At 43.9% G+C, this 21,133-nt stretch overlaps 1 protein-coding gene across 2 annotated transcripts; it reads right to left on the bottom strand.

Moving 5' to 3' along the window:
* Nucleotides 1-11,005: 11,005 nt before the first annotated feature.
* On the bottom strand, nt 11,006-17,729 carry mocos (molybdenum cofactor sulfurase). Of its 2 annotated transcripts, XM_058058000.1 has the most exons (14): nt 17,349-17,729; nt 17,184-17,273; nt 17,042-17,108; nt 16,288-16,932; nt 16,135-16,211; nt 15,864-16,063; nt 15,648-15,764; nt 13,428-13,796; nt 13,184-13,346; nt 13,015-13,102; nt 12,556-12,680; nt 11,700-11,796; nt 11,223-11,562; nt 11,006-11,058 (listed from the first exon to the last, which is right to left on the bottom strand). In XM_058058000.1, the coding sequence occupies exons 1-13, from the start codon at nt 17,458-17,460 to the stop codon at nt 11,424-11,426; spliced, it is 2,289 nt and encodes a 762-aa protein (XP_057913983.1). In that variant the 5' UTR covers nt 17,461-17,729; the 3' UTR covers nt 11,006-11,058; nt 11,223-11,423. The 2 variants fall into 2 exon arrangements, with proteins under 2 accessions (XP_057913983.1, XP_057913984.1); XM_058058001.1 differs by lacking the exon at nt 11,006-11,058 and having other exon boundaries at nt 11,307-11,327; nt 11,433-11,796; nt 17,349-17,727.
* Between the last annotated feature and the right edge of the window lie 3,404 nt (nt 17,730-21,133).

Genomic DNA, 21,133 nt, shown 5'->3' with positions numbered 1-21,133 from the left:
TTTTCTGCTGAAAAAAAAGAATGCTGAATCATGAATGTGAAGGGATCCACTGCAATTTCCATGGGGATATCTGTTTTGAAACATGTCAACCAGGACTTTGTTCTTTTTTGGAAGTTCCAATGCATCAGGTTTTCAACTTACTTTTCCGCAGTGGGAAAGACAACTTTATTTTTAGCCCATGGCTCCGGAAAAAAATATCCCAAGCCAGGAAATTTCCAGTAATACTAGAAAAAAGTCAATAAAAAAACATTATGTTACATTTTACAGTAATTAAAAGACACAAAAAATGCATAAATGACAAAGCCTACCCAATAAAATAAGTGGATGTATGGTTTTTGTATATTCATATCAAAGGTGCCCTCAAGAATAATGCCATCCAAAACAATACCTGTTGAATCAAATATAGCAAGGTTAGGTTGGATTTGATAATGAACTCTTACCTGTGTGGTTACACCCACCTTGCTCCAACAGTTTGACAGCCGTGTTAGCGACCACTCTGCAAAGAGACAAGTAGCAACGTTAACGCGAAGCAGACTCCTCTTCCCATTCAGTCTCGCTCTGGATCTCAGGGGCCTTTAAAGTGCAGTCTGAGGCCCATTTGCTGCCATCAGCTGTTTTTTTATTCGCCCACGTCATATTCTAAAAATAGTATTTATTGAGAAAAGTAACACAGAAAAAAGAAAAAAATAACTAACAGCATAAACGTAAAATTCAGCAGCGATTTTAGAAGAATAAAGTAAAAATATTAAGAGAAGAATGTCTTCTAGCAAAAAAGCCCTATTTTTTATGAGAATGCATTGTAGTTTTATGAGGAAATATGATGTCATTTTAGTAGCATAAAGTTGGAATATTAACAAAAAAATTATATTATCAGAAAATTAGGCTGCAGAAAAATGCATAATGTTCTGAAAGAAAATGCACAAGAAGAAAGTTCAAATAGTTGGAAAAAAAACCCAAAAATGTTTAAAAATTTATGAGAATAAAGTCAAACTTTTAAGAAAAAAAGCCATACAATAGTGAGAACCACATAACGTTATGGGGAAAACTAATACAATGTTCGTAGCACAGAGTTGACATATTAAAGACAAACTATGTTATTTTTTAAGTCATAGTATTATAAGAAACAAACAAAACAGTTACTGTTGTACTTTAGGGGAAATTAGGTTGGGGAAAAACTTGTGTTTTTAAGTTATATTAAATTATGAAAATGAAATCATAATATTACAAGGAAAAAAATCTGAACATTAGTGTATTTGAAAAGAATGTTCAAATATTTGGAAAGCAGCAAAAATTGGTCAAAAGAGCAAATACTAAAGTCCATCCTTAAAATGTGCTTTTCTCTAAGTGAAGACGCATTACACAATATCAAAGAGACCCTTGCATTTTTTTCATTTTTCAGTATGTGGCCCTCAGTGTAAAAAGTTTTGGACGCCACTGCTTTAGCTCAACCCAACCGGGACAAGACAGATGGTCGCCCCACAGATCCTGGATCCTGTTTGGGGTTTCTCCACTATGTTTTTCCTTGCCCTTAAAAATTATGTTGAACACATTAAAAAAAAACAAAATCTGCAGGCAGATTAGCATTTACCTTTAAAATGGAAAATCTACTCATATTAAATGAAGGTTCAATCCTTCAGTACACCAAGTAGACGTGAAGCCATTCTGACCGTGAAAGTTGTAACACTAACTGACCCAGTGCCCAGGGAATGCCCCCAGAGTATGATCGGGCTGTTTCCACTGCGTTCTTTCACCCAGTTGTAAACGTGGATGGCATCTGTAGTAAGTCCAGCTTCAGTTGGTTCACCACTTGAGTCTCCAAACCCTGTAAACCAACAAGATCAGTAACTCAACAGCGATGTAGCTACTCGTTAGCACCACTAGATGGCGGTCACGCAGAAGAAAAGTTTCACACAAATCGAACTGCTGCTTTATTACTGCCTAAACCAGGGGTGGGCAAACTTTTTGACTCGCGGGCCGCATTGATTTAACAAAATTGCCGGGAAGGGGGGGGGGGGGGGGGGGTGGTATATAGTATTTTACACGTAACAGTCAATTTTTACACCTATATTTTTACACATATTTTACATGTAAAAGTGTCATGCAATCTGCTATATGTGAACTTTGAAATCATTTATTTGATGTGAAGTGTATTAGAAATTAAATGTATTATTATAATATTATTATTATTATTATTTTTATTAGAATTACTGTTGTTATTATTATTAGTTATAGTAATGTTATTATCATTATATTATATAATATAATATATTATAATTATTATTTATATTATTATATCATATATTATTATATATTAATAATAATAATAACAATAATATTGTTTATTATTTTTTAATAATAATAATAACATTACTATTATTATATTAATATTATTAACAACAATATTAATATAATAATAGTAATATTATTATTAACAACAACATTATTATTGTTATTATTATTATTATTTTTACTATTGTGCTTGTGTTCCTTTTTCCAGGAGCATTTTGTAAACAACAGACCACATCAAATAACGAAATTGATAAAGCAGCTACCTCAACCATCAAAAAGTTGGCCCAAGCCACAATGCCAGGTTGTATGTTGAGTTTAAATAAAATACTTTGGAAAGAACAGGCGGGCCATATTGAAACACTTGGCGGGCCGGATGTGGCCCCCGGGCCGTAGTTTGCCCACCCCTGGCCTAAACCTTCATTCTATGTAGTGGTTAAAAGAATCAATGTGAGGATAATGAGTTCTGTAATCACTGGGGGATGCAAAAAAGGAGAACTATGAATCTTTTTTAGCACCAACCTCTGTAGTCGGGCACTATCACATGGTAACCAAGTGCACTCAATACCTGTTGACAGACAAGACTTATTTGGCTTATTTGACTTTAATATAATTGCGAAGGATGAATCGGCTTGTGTGGGTGATCGCTCACTTTTGCAGTTCCCACCCGATGTGTCAGGGATCAGACAGAACGAGGACCACACGAGCGTCACAGTTCAAGATGTTTATTGAAGCTCCAGCAGAGATCAGGAACGAGTCTTTATTCGGCAGAGGCACAGGCAGGGGTCAGACGGAGATCGTGGTCAGGGCAGGTCAGGTCGTTGTGGCAGGTGGTCAGGACAAGGCAAAGGTACCGGCAGGGGTCAGGCGGAGATCGTGGTCAGGGCAGGTCAGGTTCTGGAGTCAGAGTCGAGCTGTGGGCTGAAACAGAGAGCAGAGCTTCGTGCAGGCTTGCAGACGATCCGACAAGAGGCACTGAGTGGGGGAGGCTTATGTAGAGCAGGCAGGGCAGGTAATCATTGGCTGCAGGTGTGCAGAGTGTGTTGGAGGGAGCTGGGTGTGGGGTTGGCTGGCCAGGCAAAACAGAGGGAGAGACTCACCAGGAGGAAAATAGCATGGGGAGAATGGATCATGACAGAACCCCCCCCTCAAGGGACGGCTCCTGAAGTCCCCCAAAGCTGGTGGTGCGCTAGAATTCCTCTGACAGGTCAGAGTCGGCTGCAGGCTATTGGGGTTCAGGTGGTCTTGGCTGGGTGGCCTGGCGAGGTGGGCGGCCCCGTCGAACGGCAGGCTGGTCAGGATGCTGCTGATGGAATTCTCTAATGAGAGTTCGGTCCAGGATCCTGTTCGATGGCACCCAGCTCCTCTCCTCTGGACCGTAGCCCTCCCAATCGACGAGGTAGTGAATGCCTCGACCCCATCGTCTGGAGCGGAGCAAGCGCCGGACGGTGTAGACAGGATCTCCATTGATGAGACGAGGAGGAGGGGGAGCAGGTGTCGGGCGGACCAGTGGACTCTCCTGGAAAGGTTTCACTCTAGAAACATGGAAAGTTGGGTGTACCTTCATGGATCGGGGAAGTTGAAGTCGGACTGCCGACGGACTGATGACCCTTTGGATGGGGAAGGGACCAAGGTAGCGAGGAGCCAGCTTCTTCGACTCCACCCGAAGAGGCAGATCCTTGGCCATCAGCCACACCTTCTGGCCAACCCGGTATGTTGGTGCTGGGGCTCTCCTGCGGTTGGCACTGGTGGTATAGCTGCTGACCGACTTGAGGAGTGTAGCACGGGCTCGGGACCAGGTTCGGCGGCATCTGCGTGCATTGGCTTGGGCAGATGGACAGGTGGCCTCTTCTTCCTGACTGGAAAACACAGGTGGCTGGTAGCCATAGACACACATGAAGGGTGACATGCCAGTAGCAGAAGAGATGAGGGAGTTATGGGCATATTCGATCCATGTCAACTGTTGTGTCCAGGCTTGAGGTTTGCAAGAGGCCATGCACCTCAGTGCTTTTCCTAGCTCCTGATTAGCTCTCTCAGATTGGCCGTTAGATTGGGGGTGGAAACCAGAGGTTAGGCTCACAGTAGCTCCTAGGAGATGGCAGAACTCCTTCCAGAAAGTGGAGGTGAATTGTGGCCCTCTGTCTGAGACAACGTCTCTTGGCAATCCATGAATGCGAAAAACATGGTCGATGACCAACTGTGCAGTCTCTTTGGCAGATGGTAATTTAGGTAGCGGAATGAAATGTGCCATTTTACTGAATCTGTCAACAACTGTAAGGATGACTGTCATACCGTTAGATGCAGGCAGGCCTGTGACAAAATCCAAAGAGACATGGGACCAGGGACGAGTGGGCACAGGCAGAGGCTGGAGTAGTCCGGCAGGAGGCTGGTTGGTGGACTTGTTTTGGTTGCAGGTTGGACACGCTCGCACAAATTCCTTGACATCCCTCTTCATAGAAGGCCACCAGAAGCGCTGAGCGAGGAGATGGTTGGTGCGAGCGGAGCCAGGGTGGCAGGCAAAACGGGAGTCATGACCCCATTGTATGACCTGGGATCGAAGATTCCCCGGGACAAAGAGCAGGCCGTCAGGGCACGCACTAGGACCGGGCTGATCCTGGAGGGCCCGTCGAACCTGTTCCTCCACCTCCCAGGTCAGGACTGCTACCATGCAGGGATCAGGCAGGATTGGGGCAGGCTCTGTGGAATGTGTGTCATCAATCTGGAACTGGCGGGAAAGAGCATCCGGCTTGGTGTTACGTGAACCAGGACGATATGACAGAGTGAAGTTAAAACGGGTGAAGAATAAAGCCCAGCGGGACTGCCTTGGGTTCAGGCGTTTAGCAGAGCGGATGTACTCCAGATTTTTGTGATCGGTCCATACCAGGAACGGGACTGTGGTTCCCTCCAGCCAGTGGCGCCACTCCTCCAAGGCTAGCTTGACCGCTAGCAGCTCACGGTTGCCAATGTCATAATTGCGTTCTGCAGGGGACAGTCGACGGGAAAAGAACGCACAAGGATGTAATTTATTGTCCTCACCTGCCCGTTGAGAGAGGACAGCCCCGACTCCTACATCAGACGCATCCACCTCCACGACGAATTGTCGGTCAGCATCCGGCATCTGGAGGATGGGAGCTGAGGTGAACCGGTCCTTTAGGGTGGCAAAGGCCTTGTCAGCCTCTGGGGTCCAAGCGAAGGGCTGCTTGGTACTGGTCAGCGCAGTCAAAGGAGCAGCGACTGTGCTGTAGTTCCGGATGAATCTCCGATAGAAGTTGGCGAACCCCAGAAACTGCTGCAACTTCTTTCTGTTCTCCGGAACAGGCCAGTCTGCCACCGCCGAGACCTTCGCTGGGTCCATCTGGATACTGCCATCTGCCACGATGAACCCCAGGAAGGTTGCTGACTTAACGTGAAACTCGCATTTCTCCGCCTTGACATAGAGGGAGTTCTCCAGGAGGCGGCGGAGGACCCGCTGGACATGGCAGATGTGTTCGGACATATCCTTGGAAAAAATCAAAATATCATCCAGGTAAACGAAAACAAACTTATTCAGCATGTCTCGCAACACGTCATTCACCAGGGCCTGGAACACAGCTGGAGCGTTGGTGAGGCCAAATGGCATGACCAGGTACTCATAGTGGCCGGATGGGGTGTTGAAGGCCGTCTTCCATTCATCCCCCTCTCGGACTCGGACAAGGTGGTAGGCGTTCCTGAGATCCAATTTTGTGAAGATGGTGGCTCCCTGGAGTAGCTCAAAAGCAGAGGTCAAAAGAGGCAAAGGGTACCGGTTCTTGACTGTGATGTCATTCAGTCCACGGTAATCGATGCAGGGTCGAAGTGAGCCATCTTTCTTCCCCACGAAGAAGAATCCGGCACCGGCTGGAGAGGAAGAAGGGCGAATGATCCCAGCGGACAAGGAGTTACTAATGTAATCGTCCATAGCCTTTCGTTCAGGAGCAGACAAAGAGTACAGACGGCCCTTGGGTGGAGTGGTACCTGGGAGGAGGTCAATGGAACAGTCATAGGGACGGTGTGGTGGCAGGGACATGGCTTTGGATTTGTTAAAAACCTCGCGTAGATCGTGATAGCACTCAGGAACGTTAGAAACGTCAATAGCGGAAGCAGGTGGGACTGGGCAGCGGTGCAGAGAGGCAGAGTGTAAACAGGTCTGATAGCATCTCTCACCCCATTCCTTGATGGTTCCAGAGACCCAATCAAGGTGTGGATTGTGCAGGCGGAGCCAAGGGGAGCCTAGGATGAGAGGTTGATTAGGTGAGCGAAGTAGGTGGAAGCTGATTGTCTCACGGTGGTTGCCTGAGATCATCATGGAAATGGGTGAGGTGATACTGGTGATGGTGCCCAGAAGATGGCCATCCAGAGCGCGGACGGGAATGGGTTCGGGTAAGGGGCGACTCTCAACTCCCAACTGGCAAGCTAAATCAGTGTCCATCAGGTTAGCTTCAGCACCAGAGTCTATCAGAGCGGACAGGGTGTTGGTTACATTGGGAGAGTGAAGAGAAACTTTGAAAAGAGGTTTACTGAAATTGGAGGATTGCAGGTTTGTTGGGCTCAGCCGGACCCCTCCTACTTCCGGTGAGCCCCGTCTTTTACTGGACAAGTGGCGACACGATGCCCTTCTCCTCCGCAGTACAGGCACAGGTTGAAGTAGAAGCGATGTTGGCGCTCTTCGGGAGAGAGATCGGCGATCACGAAGAGTCTGGCGCCCCCTCTCTTGACGGCGGGTCTGGATCCTGCGGTCAATGCGGACAGCTAGGGCGATTGCTTCATCCAGGGTGGAAGGTCGATCATGGGAAACCAGCTCGTCCTTCAAGTAGTCTGCCAGGCTATGGAGGAAGACATCCACCAAGGCCTCCATATTCCAAGAACTGCGTCTCGCCAGGGTTCGGAAGTCGATTGAGTAGTCTGCCACTGACCTTCGACCTTGACGGATCGTCATCAGAGCCTGTGATGCTTCATCTGTAGACGATCCCAAGTCAAAGACCTTCAGCATCTCCTCAGCGAACAGGTTGAAGGAAGAGCACACAGCTGTCTGGCGTTCAAATTCAGCCGTTCCCCAGAGTCGTGCACGGCCAGTCAGATGGGTGATTGCAAAACCCACCCTCGCTCCCTCCGTAGCGAAGGTTCTAGGTTGCAGAGCAAACTGTAGTCGACAGCTGGTAAGGAATGCCCGAACCTGTGCAGGATCACCATCAAAGCGTTCAGGGTTGCCGACCTTGGGTTCTGGAGCAGTGGTGGTGAAGAATGGAACAACAGAATCAGACATGTTCGGATCAGACTGATGTGGGGTAGGTGCAGCGGGCGGTGGCTGGTTGGAGAGCAGATTAGCGATCTCAGCCAATTGCTGTTGCTGTTGCTGAATCTGCTGCTGTTGTTGCTGGCTGAGCTGAAGCAGAGAGGACATGTCAGCAGCCATGCGGCTCACCTTTCCCTCAGTGGATTCCAGGCGTTGCATAGCGGAGGGTGTTTCGGGTCCTCTGCTGGGAGAACTGCGCGCTGGGTCCATGTTGTTCGGATCGTACTGTCAGGGATCAGACAGAACGAGGACCACACGAGCGTCACAGTTCAAGATGTTTATTGAAGCTCCAGCAGAGATCAGGAACGAGTCTTTATTCGGCAGAGGCACAGGCAGGGGTCAGACGGAGATCGTGGTCAGGGCAGGTCAGGTCGTTGTGGCAGGTGGTCAGGACAAGGCAAAGGTACCGGCAGGGGTCAGGCGGAGATCGTGGTCAGGGCAGGTCAGGTTCTGGAGTCAGAGTCGAGCTGTGGGCTGAAACAGAGAGCAGAGCTTCGTGCAGGCTTGCAGACGATCCGACAAGAGGCACTGAGTGGGGGAGGCTTATGTAGAGCAGGCAGGGCAGGTAATCATTGGCTGCAGGTGTGCAGAGTGTGTTGGAGGGAGCTGGGTGTGGGGTTGGCTGGCCAGGCAAAACAGAGGGAGAGACTCACCAGGAGGAAAATAGCATGGGGAGAATGGATCATGACACGATGAGGAGCTCCCCTGTTGAAATAGTTGTAAGGAATCATATTACCATGTAATTGGGGAGATTCTCTATTTTCCAGTCATCTATCACACGAGTCATCATGTAACCCACCTGGTCCTTGTGTTCCCATGTAGATATATGAAAATTGGACTCCCATCACTCAGTGTGTTTTGGTACCATGCCAGGCCTTTCCCTTCTGCCTGCTTCCATTGACCTGCAGGCACTGTGTGCCTGCAGGTCAAACAATACCAATTGAAGAACTAGATCACTAAAAGTACATTTAGGTTAGGTAAAAGTTAATACCACTCACCACACACCAAGAGAGATCCCTTCCTCCGGTGTTAAGTACATGTTGATGGTGTGATTTAGGGAGAAGTCAGCAGGTTCACTGATGTCAATGAAGAACGGGACCTTGACTGCACACAGGAAGTATGTAAATATGTTTTTTTGTGAACAAATCACGCTATTATCGTTCTTACATTGACACACAGAATTCACTTACGTCTGTATGTGTAAACAAAGTGCTGGACTAATTCCCATGACACTGGGAACAAACACACCAAAAGGAGGGTGACAAACAGGGCAAATAAACCCCTTTTCATCCAGTGGGGCCTGACGAAGACAAACAGAAAATAGTGAACCACATTTCTCTAGGTGCAGATTTTCTCTTTGCAGGGTAAACGCTTGAAACAATCTTCAACATCTTCATACAATTTTAGTCTTTGATCCGGGAGGGGTTTTTATGTTCTCACTGTGCTTATAAGACTGTGTCCAGGGTGCCTGGGTGTACTAATATGAGAGTGATAAGAGCTGAACGATGTGATCAAGATGTCAGATTCTCACTGGAATATATCTGACCTTGCTCGAGGCAACATCACAAAGGAGGGTGCTTTTCAGACGGATTCCACTTAATGGACAATACATTCCTCCCCCTCTATTAAGATTTTAATAAGACAGAAGAGCCTTTTGAGTGGAATGCCTGATTTTTTCGCACCTCTCAAGGGGAACATTACAGAGGTAATTTCCCCACCAGCCTCCCAAAAGCCCAATCATTTGTCCAGACTTAGCACATACTTCCACCGCTGTATTGTGATGCTTCTTCATCGATATCTCACACCTGGCTCTAAAATTGTCATCGTACTTAAGAAATCACTGATACCAAGGACAATACTACAAGGACTGATACCAAGGAGTATCAGTATCGAATCAGTACTAGCATCACACCTGTTCTATGTTTATTTTCACAGATACTTTGTTATGTTTGTTATGTTGTTCATATATTCATTTGTTTATGCTATTATTAGGGATGGGCGAGTACACCACTATCTGTATCTGTATCTGTTCACCCATCCAAATCATCTGTATCCTATCCTACTCGGTTGGGCGGGACATAAACCGGAAATGGATGAAAATATAACTGACAGAAAGAAATGACATAAATAACTATAAGACCAACAAATAGTATGTAAAAGTAAAAGTAATGTATTGCATGTATGTTAACATCGACCAACACCCAATAAAATATATAATTTTAACCTACCTGAAGTACTTTAAAAAAAAAACATTAATGTTTTTAAAAGCTAGCATGCGAACTCACTCATTCTCCGTCTTCCTCTGATATTTAGCAGTTGTCTGGACGGAGGATGATGCGTCCTTTTTCTCCTTTTTCTCATTCCTTTTCCTCATTTTGGAAAGCAGCTGGCTAAAGTTTCTACCCGAGTGACGAGTCCAAAGCGAAGTCAGAAGGTAAGGACAGAGAGATCGAGCCAAGAGCGATGTCGATATTAAGGGTCTATGCCAGCGCGATGAGATCGTTATCCGTCTATTTCTGTATTTTATGTCCTGTTAGAGTGTTCCATTTATGTATTGTTCACAACGTAATTGGACACAGGAGGATTTAGGGGTCACAAAGCCAAACAAATTTAATGCGAGCTAAAATATGCTAGCACTATAACCTTAATTTGAACAATTAATGGCGATATTTACAGGAATTACTTGTATTTGACTGTTATGTTTACATTGTCTTATGCGTTACTGTTGGATCCCAATAAATGTATTTAATAAATTCATATAATAAAGGCAAGATAAATCACAAACGTATACAGTTGTCCTAAAAATGTCCACCTTTTTTAATATCGGTATGTGCAAAACTGGTCCAACATGTACCTGGTATCGAATTGACACTCACATGGACAGTATCGCCTACCTTGGTTTGATGGGCGGTCTTAGAGGAGTTGTAGATTTACTTTCCTACACTGGGAAATATTTCTAATTCAATCGTGTCGCGTATGTTTGAGATACGATTTGCAAACCTTATGCCTATGCAATGACACGCTGTTATAGTGCAGAAATCCAGGATAGACACGTTTAACAACAGGAAGTTGTTTTAAGAAAAATTTAAAAAACGAGCACAACGAGCAATTCTTTTAAGCAGTAAATGAATGGTGAAGACAGTCTTCTTCATGGCCTTGGATTGCATCAGGTTTGACATGTTTTACCTCTGTCAGGAAGAATACATTGAAGATATATAATAAAATTCGAAGTGCAGGACCCAGATAATGGATATGGACACATAAAAACCCAGCAAATAAAGAAAAGATCCCTGTGCACACTTGAGGGGTATCTGCAATCATGTCAGAAATCCCCCTGATGTCTTGGGCAAGTCTCCAGTGTTTGCAGTGCACTTCACGAAGCATGGCGCTCCAGTACATAGGACACCGGCTGTAGTGGACCCTTCTGGCAGATGATGAGTCAAGTACACGCCAAATGTCACCTAGAAATAGCAGCAGTACCAAGCAGCATTATTGATTTAATAAAATGTGTCATCAAATCTTCTGCTTGGAATCAAATTTATTTATTTATTTGTCCACAAAAAATTTATTTGTCCACAAAAAGGAGGGAAATGCTTTTTTTTTTATTTCACCACAGTTGACTAACCTTTCCCCTGCGATGAATTGAGAGAGACATAAGAGGCTCTTTTGTTTTGCTCCCTGTGTCCTGGTCGATTCCAACCATTTGGCAACGTAAACATGGACCTTTGACCTTTTAATTCCCCAAACAAGACGCACATTACAGCACATGCAACACAAGAATCCGCTTCTGACACATGAAAAAACTTCACCACGTTATCTCAAAGTGTCAGCTCACCATGAACCGAATGTTGCCAATAATCAAGTGTGACCAACCGTCCTCTTCAAATGGTTCAACCCCTGCAATGACAAAATTGGCTCGGAAGCGACTGATGATGTTTTCAAAGTCAAGCTCGGAATTGTCTCGCCTTAGAAAGGAATGGTGGAAATTGCATGTTATTTCATTGCACTCCAATGTTATGTACTAAATGTAGAGGCATTGATATATCCCGGTGGCTTTCACTGCACATTGAGTATTTTGGAAGAACGTGTTATGTGTTCAAACCTGCTGCTCATTACTTTGTGAATGAGCTCCACACTGGCACGATTGATCATGAGATACTGAGCCTCATTCACCAGGGAGAGCAGCGGGGAGGTGATGGCTGGAAGGGAAATACTTCATATTACCCTTCAATTTCAGCAGCTGCAAATCTTCTGCATTCTCAATTGCTCCAGGTGGAGCAATTACAATACAAGGTGCACTATTAGTCAATATATATTTGTCAATATACTGATAAATATATATCAGTGTATCAATATATTCATTCATTCTGACTAAAGCATTTGTCATAAGAATTGCGCCACAACAGAAAATGACATTATTTACTTGTGGGTCTTATTTCATTCAGTGGCAGGTGCCCGTATACGTCATTGTACATCTAATATCTACTATATTAAACAGAGGTGTTATAACACGCAATCTAGTCAGCTGTAGTAGCTTTTTCAGTCTTCTGGTTGGCTAAAACGCACATGAAAGGCGGTGAATGTGATTTTATGGAGACAGAGATTTTTTTTATAAAAACACGGGAATTGGGCGAAGTGAACGTAAAATTGTTAAATGTAAAATGTTAGTGTAGACATACTATAGGATCGCTATCAACGCATAAGGGTGCAGTATAGTTTGTTTCATGCAATATTGTAAGGTCATTTTGGTGACAATTATCATTAAAATCACTGTAAAAACTGGACTGTTCGAGAATCGACGGTGGATTGTATAATGCAATCTAAAGCTCTATTATTGAAAGAATGTAACCAAGAAAAATAAAATGAGACGTGTGCATTCATAATGTAACTGTGATCTGTGGTAGTGTACTGTATGCGTAAGAGTGATCTACTATGGAGAATAATTCCCAAAGGATTACCTCCATCAGATGTCTTTTTCATGCCTCGAGTGAAATCAGGACTTTGTCTTATCAGGCGGCATGGCTGTCCAAGAAACTCTGAAAGCCATGATGCAGCTTCATCACCACAGTCCACCGTCTTCACTCTAGGGGGAGGAGGAGGATTGTGTTTACGAGCCCCCAGGGGAAATTACGGACTTTGACATCATTACTACTTTGTGCGACATCCAATCCAAGAGTTTGTGCCTGAATACGTTTTTTTTTTTATTCTGACTCAACAAAACTATTTAAAATCAGTTCTCTTTCCCATTAATAAAATGGAAAGTAGTGTGGGTTTTCTTTAACATTATGAGGCCAAAAACATAATTTGCATTCAAAGAGTACTGTCTTGAGTGCTGCAAAAGGAGAATGTATCACCCCTAGCTGCAAGTAAAAATATTGTTTAAAAAAAAAATGTTGTGTTTCCCGTCCACAGCTCACCTATCACCACAAACTTTACTCTGACAGACTGGATACCTTGCGTCTATTCCAGTTCTGATTTCCAGTGGAACTGAAATGGTATCCATCCCTGCAGGACAATGTGAAAAGAAAAAATCACTTTTTTTTTTTTTTTTGCTTGTCACTCTCCGAGAGATGGTGACTGACTGACCCGATGCCTGCAAGAGCAACTCCTTTGAAGATAGATGGACTTGTGGGCGAATAAGGCATAAACGTAGTTCTCTTTTCTGACTCAGGTACACACCGTTTCCATTTACCACCATCCAGACTCTGTCATATAGTAATCCCAGACTTCCTACTGGCCAGTTGTGGACCTGGAGCACAAGACAAAATGCAGAAATGCATACTATCAATATAGTCAAGGATGGTACAATAACAGAAGGGGATGGTCAAACCTCAAACGCGCCACACGATTTGATGGGATATATGTAAATGTTTGTCAATGTATAAGCTCCTTCTTGGCTGTCTGGAAGTATAGATTCAAATCCACTTTGTGAGGATTCTGTAATTTGCTTCTTTTCTTGGGCTTTGTGTGTTACTTCAGTGATATTGACTGTAGTCTCCTCATTTGATGCTCCAGCTGCTATAAGCCTCTCTAGTCTTGCCTGGTCCACTGTCACTGGTTTCTCCACAAAGCACTCAGCAACAAAGCTCAGGAACTTTTGACAGTCCTCAAATGTTGACATGTAGCCAAAGGACACGCGAACAGATCCGGTTGGCTGCCCATCCACCAAGTCAATGGTGTCTCCGCAGACGTGGCCGGCCTTGGAATGAAAAACGACAACATTTTATTCAATGAGCATAGATTTTGAAATGCAGTGGGTCCCAGCACATTAGGAAAATCAGCATTCACAGCCCATTCAAAGATATTATTATGTTTATGTCTTTATGCTTCACTAATGTTTTTTTGTCAAGCGTTGAGATTTCGCACTTTGCTTGGCGGCCCTCAAATTCACTTTAGTTGCTGTGAGACGGAATAGTGAAACCTTGGCTAACGTCATTAATCAGATCCAGACGGTCTGACTAAATGAAATATTAATTCATTCATTTTCTACTGCTTATCCTGCCGAGGGTTGCGGGGGTGCTGGAGGCTATCCCAGCTGTCTTCAGGCGATAGGCGGGGTACGACCTGGACGGGTCACCAGCCAATACAGGGCACATATAGACAAACAACCATTTACACTCACATTCATAAAAGCCCTTTATTTAGCCCTTTCATTTGTCATTTAAAGGCATTTAGAATTGTTTTCTGTTAAACTATATTTGTATGATTAAAAACATGTTAATATTTTTGAGACTTATTTTTAGCTAGCAAAGAGCAGCAGAGTCATGAGAGCACACATGGGCAATGGAGCTGACTTCCGGTTTGCGTTTCCATGTTGTATTAAGGCAAAATGTTCATGTGAATTTTTGACATTAACTGAAAAAACAGGCTAACCGGGGCGTGCACTAACTGAGGTTCCAGGTTGAATACCCGTAACTTCTACACCATGATTAAGATGCATCTTCCATCTGTGTGTCAATACCTTTACATTTCATGATTTAAGTGTGTTTCTTAAGTGTGTGAGGCATTTTGAAGAGCGAAGGGGAAGGTTTTGGTGCTGAATGTAATGTAATCATTGCCTTTATTGCAAAAGTTGATCTGAAATCGGAAAATGTCAAGCTAGCCACGAGGTTTGGAGGGGGACAACAATACAGTAAAGTCTCGTTATATCGATATTGTCGGGAGTCGGAAAAAAAAAACGATATAACCGGACTGTCGATATATCCGATCCTGCGCCGAACTGCATTAAAAGTGGGCAATAATGCACTCGACATTGTTCTATAGTATAGAACAATGTCGAGCAGCTTAAATCAATCTTTGCTTAAGGATTTCAATACTAAAAAAGAACACGGCGAACGGCTGCTTCCAGTCAACTTTATTTTTCACACTTCCACCACCAGAGCACAGCACACACACCGATTCCCGCACTTCCTGGTTCACAGGTCATGCTCAACCCGCCCCACATAGCTGGCTAAACACATGCCTGCAACAGTTTCTCTCGTGTGTATAGATTCTATACACAAACCACGAACGTCAGCATGTACATATGAAAAACAGTGATTATTGCAAGCGATAAAAAGATATCTGAATACAACACAATTAAATACATGTAATTGTACGCTTGTGTCTTCGTTGGAATAGGTGTGTATGCTATGTCAGTTGGTTCTTCTGTTGCAGGCATGTGTTTGGCCAGCTATGTGGGGCGGGTTGAGCATGACCTGTGAACCAGGAAGTGCGGGAATCGGTGTGTGTGCTGTGCTCTGGTGGTGGAAGTGTGAAAAATAAAGTTGACTGGAAGCAGCCGTTCGCCGTGTTCTTTTTTGGTATTGAAATCCTTAAGCAAAGATTGATTTAAGCTGCTTTTGTATCGATATAAGCAGACCAAATTGGCTGGCGGGAGATGAAAAGGGCATCGTAGTAACCGGATGATCATAATAACCGGGTATCGTACTAATGGAACTAATTATATCATAAAAGACTAGAAATTTGCCGGGAAATGAAAATAGTATCGTAATAAGCAGTACTTCGAGACTTTACTGTATACCATATTGCATTTCTCTTGATTGCTTACCTGTAGGTTTCTCCGCATCTGTTGATTTGCAATCCCCAGGAAGCTCTGACAAGCTCCGGTGTTGCAGAAGCAACCAGTACGCACATGGATGTTGTACAAACTTGCCATTCTATCCACCTGTAATGGAATATTATGCCACCCTTAAGCACTGTCATCACACACATCATACCATTAAGTAATTTAGTTGATTAGGCAGAAACAATTAATTGTATGCACCTGAGAATACCCAATTATTTTTCCATGAGAGTCCATGAGGTTGAAGTTTAGGATTGCGCCCTGTGTGCTCGGACTCTCAAACTGGCCTTGTGTGTACATCTGGGCCACTGGTCGCCTGTTGCCATGGCAAAGACTTGACAGAAGCATGTAAGTGTAGCGTGCCAAGCCAAAGGTGTGCTGCTCTATGTTTCGCATGCACCCTGAAAGAAAGAAAAAGAAAGAATGTACTGTTGTCAACCTGTCTCATGTTTTTTTATGTTGTCTTACATACCGGTGATCCTGTAGAGAGTTTCAAAGCTATGGTTGAGAGCAACAATGTCCAAGAATGAGACAGTGCCATCTTCAAATCTTATCCAGGAGAAAAGAAACATTTCAAGTCAAAATGCTCAAAAAAATAATGCTGTGTTTTCAGAGGCTGTTTTACCTGTCAAAAACATTTGCAGCCTGCACGTAAAAATCTTCCCCAGAAAGGTAAGCCGCTGCCGTGCCTCCCCCAAAGTAAGTCTTTTTTAGCATGTCTGCTGCATGGTTGCGGACAAGAAGGGCCCCCAGACCTGTGGGAAAGCCAAATATCTTGTAGAAGGAGATGGGAAGAAAATCAGCAGGGCAGTCTTGGAGGTTTAGTGGGGAACAGCTGACAAGCGAGGCTGCATCTAGCAGCACAAACCATTGGCCTTGATGGTCACACGCTGGGTAAAGATGCCGTGCCTTGATGCCTTTTACATAGCTAAGGGGATACTTCCTCCCTGAGAAGTTGCTCTGCGCTGGGTAGCAGAAGAGATGTGGCGTTTGACAAACCGCATTTTCACCTCGAGTCTTATCTTTTGCCCTATTTTCCACTTCCTGGGGGTAGACCGGAAGGATAACTACTCCCCAGTCAGATGTTAGTCCTCTTATGCCAACAACAGATGTATGGTTGTCAGTAAGGTAGCAGAAGTGACTGCCTGCCTCACTCTCCGTCTGCGGCCTCCAGGGGAAGCCCTCTGCTGCTAATTTGAGAGCGGCTGTACAGCCTGAAGTGAAAATCACAGAGTAGTCCTCGGGGGTGGTGTTGAAATGCTGCAATATCCTGAAAGATAATGTTCATTAAAAAAAAAAAAACTTATTTCATGGAATGGTGCTTTAAAGGAGGACACGCGGGCCCATTTGGCATTTCTAAGGGCATGATTAGAGCTCACCTGTACCTGACCCTCTCCACGGTGTCGTGTGTTAACCTGCTGCTGGGGTTGTGGCTGTGAGGATTCCCTATTAGGATGATGACACAATACTTCAAATTGTAGTGCTTCCTAAAACACATGATACGTGTTGTGACTCACATACCATACAGGTTCCTTGACATATCCTGGCAGTAATCGGTGACCAGAGATTGTGGGTACAGAGTAGTTGCTGCATGATCCAGATACACGGTGTCTGTGTGTACAAACGCCGCCATGTTGACTTAAATGAACTCACAGCAAATTCACAAGAAGACACAAAAGTGTTTACCTTTAATTCGAGCGAACTCTCGCTGACGCAGGTCCACCAAATTTTCTCCGTAGCCGTAATGGCTCCACACCTCTCTAAAAGTTTCGAAAGAGTTAACTTTATGGAATTCCATCGAGTTGACTAGAGATACCGAGAATCCCGCCGCTTATTGCCGCTGTTTGACGCACCCAGCTAACCCCTGACTATCTACTAATGACAATGATTGACATCTTCACAGTCAAAGTCCTGTGACGACACGCCCCTAAAATTACAACATTACTCTGGGCGTCTTAATGAGTTTAAACACTTCAAACTGCCTTTTCTACTGCAGTGACTACGCCCATAATACACACACAGGCATGTTAATGTAAAATAGCTAAACAGTATCGTTAAACAATTGCAACTGGTGGAAGGGTCGATCCAAATATCGATAAATAGATACCAAGTGTGATGTCATTATTGGGTAAATACGACGCGACAAGACATCTATATTTTTCAAGTATATATGTAATCTTTTCATAAATATGTCTGTGTTGTTCGAATGTTACATTGTTGATATGTACTGTATATATATTTTATTACATATGATATAAACTCAGGATACTACAGGATCAGACATTACAATAGGAGCTAGAACAGGGATGTCCACTGAGGGAATTGTTCGTGTGTGCGATTCCATGGCTTTGCGTTGTCAGGAGTTTTTAGATCAGAAGGGATATCAGTGACAAAACAAAATGTTTAGAAATTATAATAAACACCCGACTTTCCAATTATTCAGTGTGCTTACATTTGGTAATATTTTACAACAACGTACACAAAATTACAGTAAATGAGGAATGAACCAACCTAACCCAAACCTCTACTCATTAGTTCCTGTAACTACTCCTGAAATACTTTGGCAGCATCTGGCACGCCAGATTCAAATGCCTGGCAGGCCTGATGTGGCCCCCGTGTGGCTGTAGTTTGTCCACCAATGCTTTATGGTGATAAATGCAACCACAAATGGACCGAAAATCTTCACAGAAAGGTTTTTATTGAAATGTATGGCAGACTTTCAAAAGACTTTCAAATTAACCTGGAATACATATACAACACATATTGAGTTATTGTAAGGATAACATAACCACACTTGGTACACTTGGTACAATTTGGTACACTTTCGGCTACAGCAGAAATCATGCTCAATTAAACAGCAACCTGCATATCTAGCATATTAGCATGCAGAGTTAGATTATAAATGGACTGAGCAAGAAACTCAAACATCATGTACTCGGGGTGTAATGGCATCACAGTTCAATGCATACGTACAGTACAGGCCAACAGTTTGGACTCACTGCCTTTTCTTTATTTTCATGACTAGTGTGATGGGAAATGTATATTTCACAGGTATAACGTAGGTTACACATTGTGCGAATTACTCTACGGCCTTTTGTAGAGCTTCAACTCTTGCATTCAAGCACATCCTGCTGTCCCTTCAAGGATCGTGGGCACAGCAGGAGGCTATCTGTAACCTGGGGTTAGGGACAGTGTCGGAGGAGGTCATTCTTCAATGATCAAAGCTCCCCCTTCACGGGACAGGGACATCAGGAGGTCCTACCAAATGGTTGACCTTAGGAGGTTATCTCGCATGGGTTCGACAAACCATGTCAGAGGAATGGGTGTGTAGGCTAACCCCCATACATGAGGGCGGCATCGGGGGAGTGGCAAGAAGGTCTCCTTTCTATTTTAATGTAATTCATTTGCATGCTATGGAGTATAAAAGTTCCCGCCAAGAGGCCACTCATTGCCAGATACCTACAGACCACCATGCATACTGTGTGTTGTCTGACCCCTTTGTTTTGCAAAGGTAATAAAAACTGCCAGAGTTTTGTATTTTTTCAGACATTCTCTATCCTACTTAGGATGATAGAATTTTTTTCCACAACAATTTGGTGTCAGAAGTGGGATTCCTTGGCTGATTGGATCTGGACCTGTGGCGGACAGCAACTGATCATCCTGGAATTAATTTTTCCCTCCAGCCTCTCTGTCAGTGACATTCAGAGATTTTGAGGGCTGACCGTGCAGGACTCCAGACCATCACCACTGGAATCTCTTATCAGAGTGGTACGACGTCTTTTACACGGTGAGAATGCTGAAATAAATGCTAGTTCTGGCATTAGATAACAATACACATTGTAATACTTCCCATATGCACATTTGGTCACCTGTCGGTATGGATGAGATCTCTGTAATATCATAGAGTGAGTCACGTACCTAAGTATACTGGGTATACTTTAATGCAAATAAGATCTCAGTAACAACAGAGTTAGTTACGCATGTTATGGATGGTTTGTGCGGACAAGACCTCAGTAATAAAGAATGAGTCACGCACCATAGTATACTGGGTATACTTTAGGCGAACAAGATCTCTGTAATTACAAAGAGTGAGTTACGCTTGTCGCTGTTTTGGGCTGAAGAGACCTCATTAATAAAGAGTGAATCACGCACCATTGTATACTGGGTATACACTAATGCAAAAAAAATCTTAAGTGATAAAGAGTGGATTACGCACGTTATGGACAGCTTGGTTTTTTTCGTGGATTGTGCCCGAGGGAACAACACGGATTCAGGGTGACGACCTTGTCTTAGGGAAACTGTGCACAGAAGGTGACATTTGTAAATATGGGAAATCTGGTAAACAAGCAACCAGAGGTAAAGAAAAAAATGGGGAAAACATGCATTAAAAAACACTAATATGGGGAACTTTTGAGAAAAGGAGGAGTGAGTTTTATATGAACAAGAGTAAGTGAGTTAAACAAAATAGAACAAAACTAAAATAAGTGAGATTTTTGTTTTCGGGAAAAAAATGGTGATTTAAAAAAAATGTTAATTACGATGACAATCAAAGAGCATTCAAGAATTTTGTTTAGGGCATGGACTGTTTGGAAAAAAAATAGTGGGGAAAAATGAAAAAGGCTAAAAACCATTGAGAGCAGAGAGCACTGCTCGCAACTAAGACTTGCAATGATGATAGTTACATAGGCAAGATCTGCAACACACACTGACATAAAAAAACAGACAAGGCTTCTCAGAACAGGTCTTCTTCTCTTTCTCCTACAGTGACTCAGTGTCTCAGAGTGGACCATGATCTTGATCGCACACCTCCACCCTTGCTCTGCCAACAACCTGACAACAACAACCTGATACAACAACATGCATGGTGAGTCCAGTTTCATCTTCACCAAGACCTGAAGATCCATCACATGAGCTGTGTTCTAACTGCAAACGATCCCTTCCAGACATTCATTGTCACTCGTATCCAAGCGGATGCTTAGCAAGGATCCTGTTCCTGATGGTGGACACCATGAGTGGAACAATGGTGTAAGGAGGACGTGCGGGGAGGCCATAACAGCCCTGCCTGTGTTAAGTGAAGTTGTCCCACTTCCCCGACCACTCAAGAGTTCTGAAGACGTTTGCTGACATGGTGTTCATGGTGACGACAATCACATCACCAGCCACTAAAGTGGAATGTGGCCAACTTAAAACTGGATGGATCACACTTTTGATGCAAGGACAAGCCATGCACCAGAATCCGTGGGTGGCAACAAATGGCCACCAGCAAGGAGGACATCCAGAGGAGAAACTGGGACAGCAATATGAGCCTGGCATATGCAACAAAAGGAGACTTTGGACCAGAACCTTGGAGGAATTTCTTAACAAGCATGGTGGAGGGAAGCAAGGAGTGATGATAGGATCATGGCTACTCTGACTCACCTGATGCCAAGGATGATACTAAAGTTGACAGTAACACACACACACACACATAC

Source organism: Doryrhamphus excisus, chromosome 20 (genome assembly GCF_030265055.1).
Source record: "Doryrhamphus excisus isolate RoL2022-K1 chromosome 20, RoL_Dexc_1.0, whole genome shotgun sequence".
Taxonomy (NCBI): domain Eukaryota; kingdom Metazoa; phylum Chordata; class Actinopteri; order Syngnathiformes; family Syngnathidae; genus Doryrhamphus; species Doryrhamphus excisus.
Note: the sequence above shows the minus strand (reverse complement) of the source record. Positions and strands in the feature narration are given on the sequence as shown.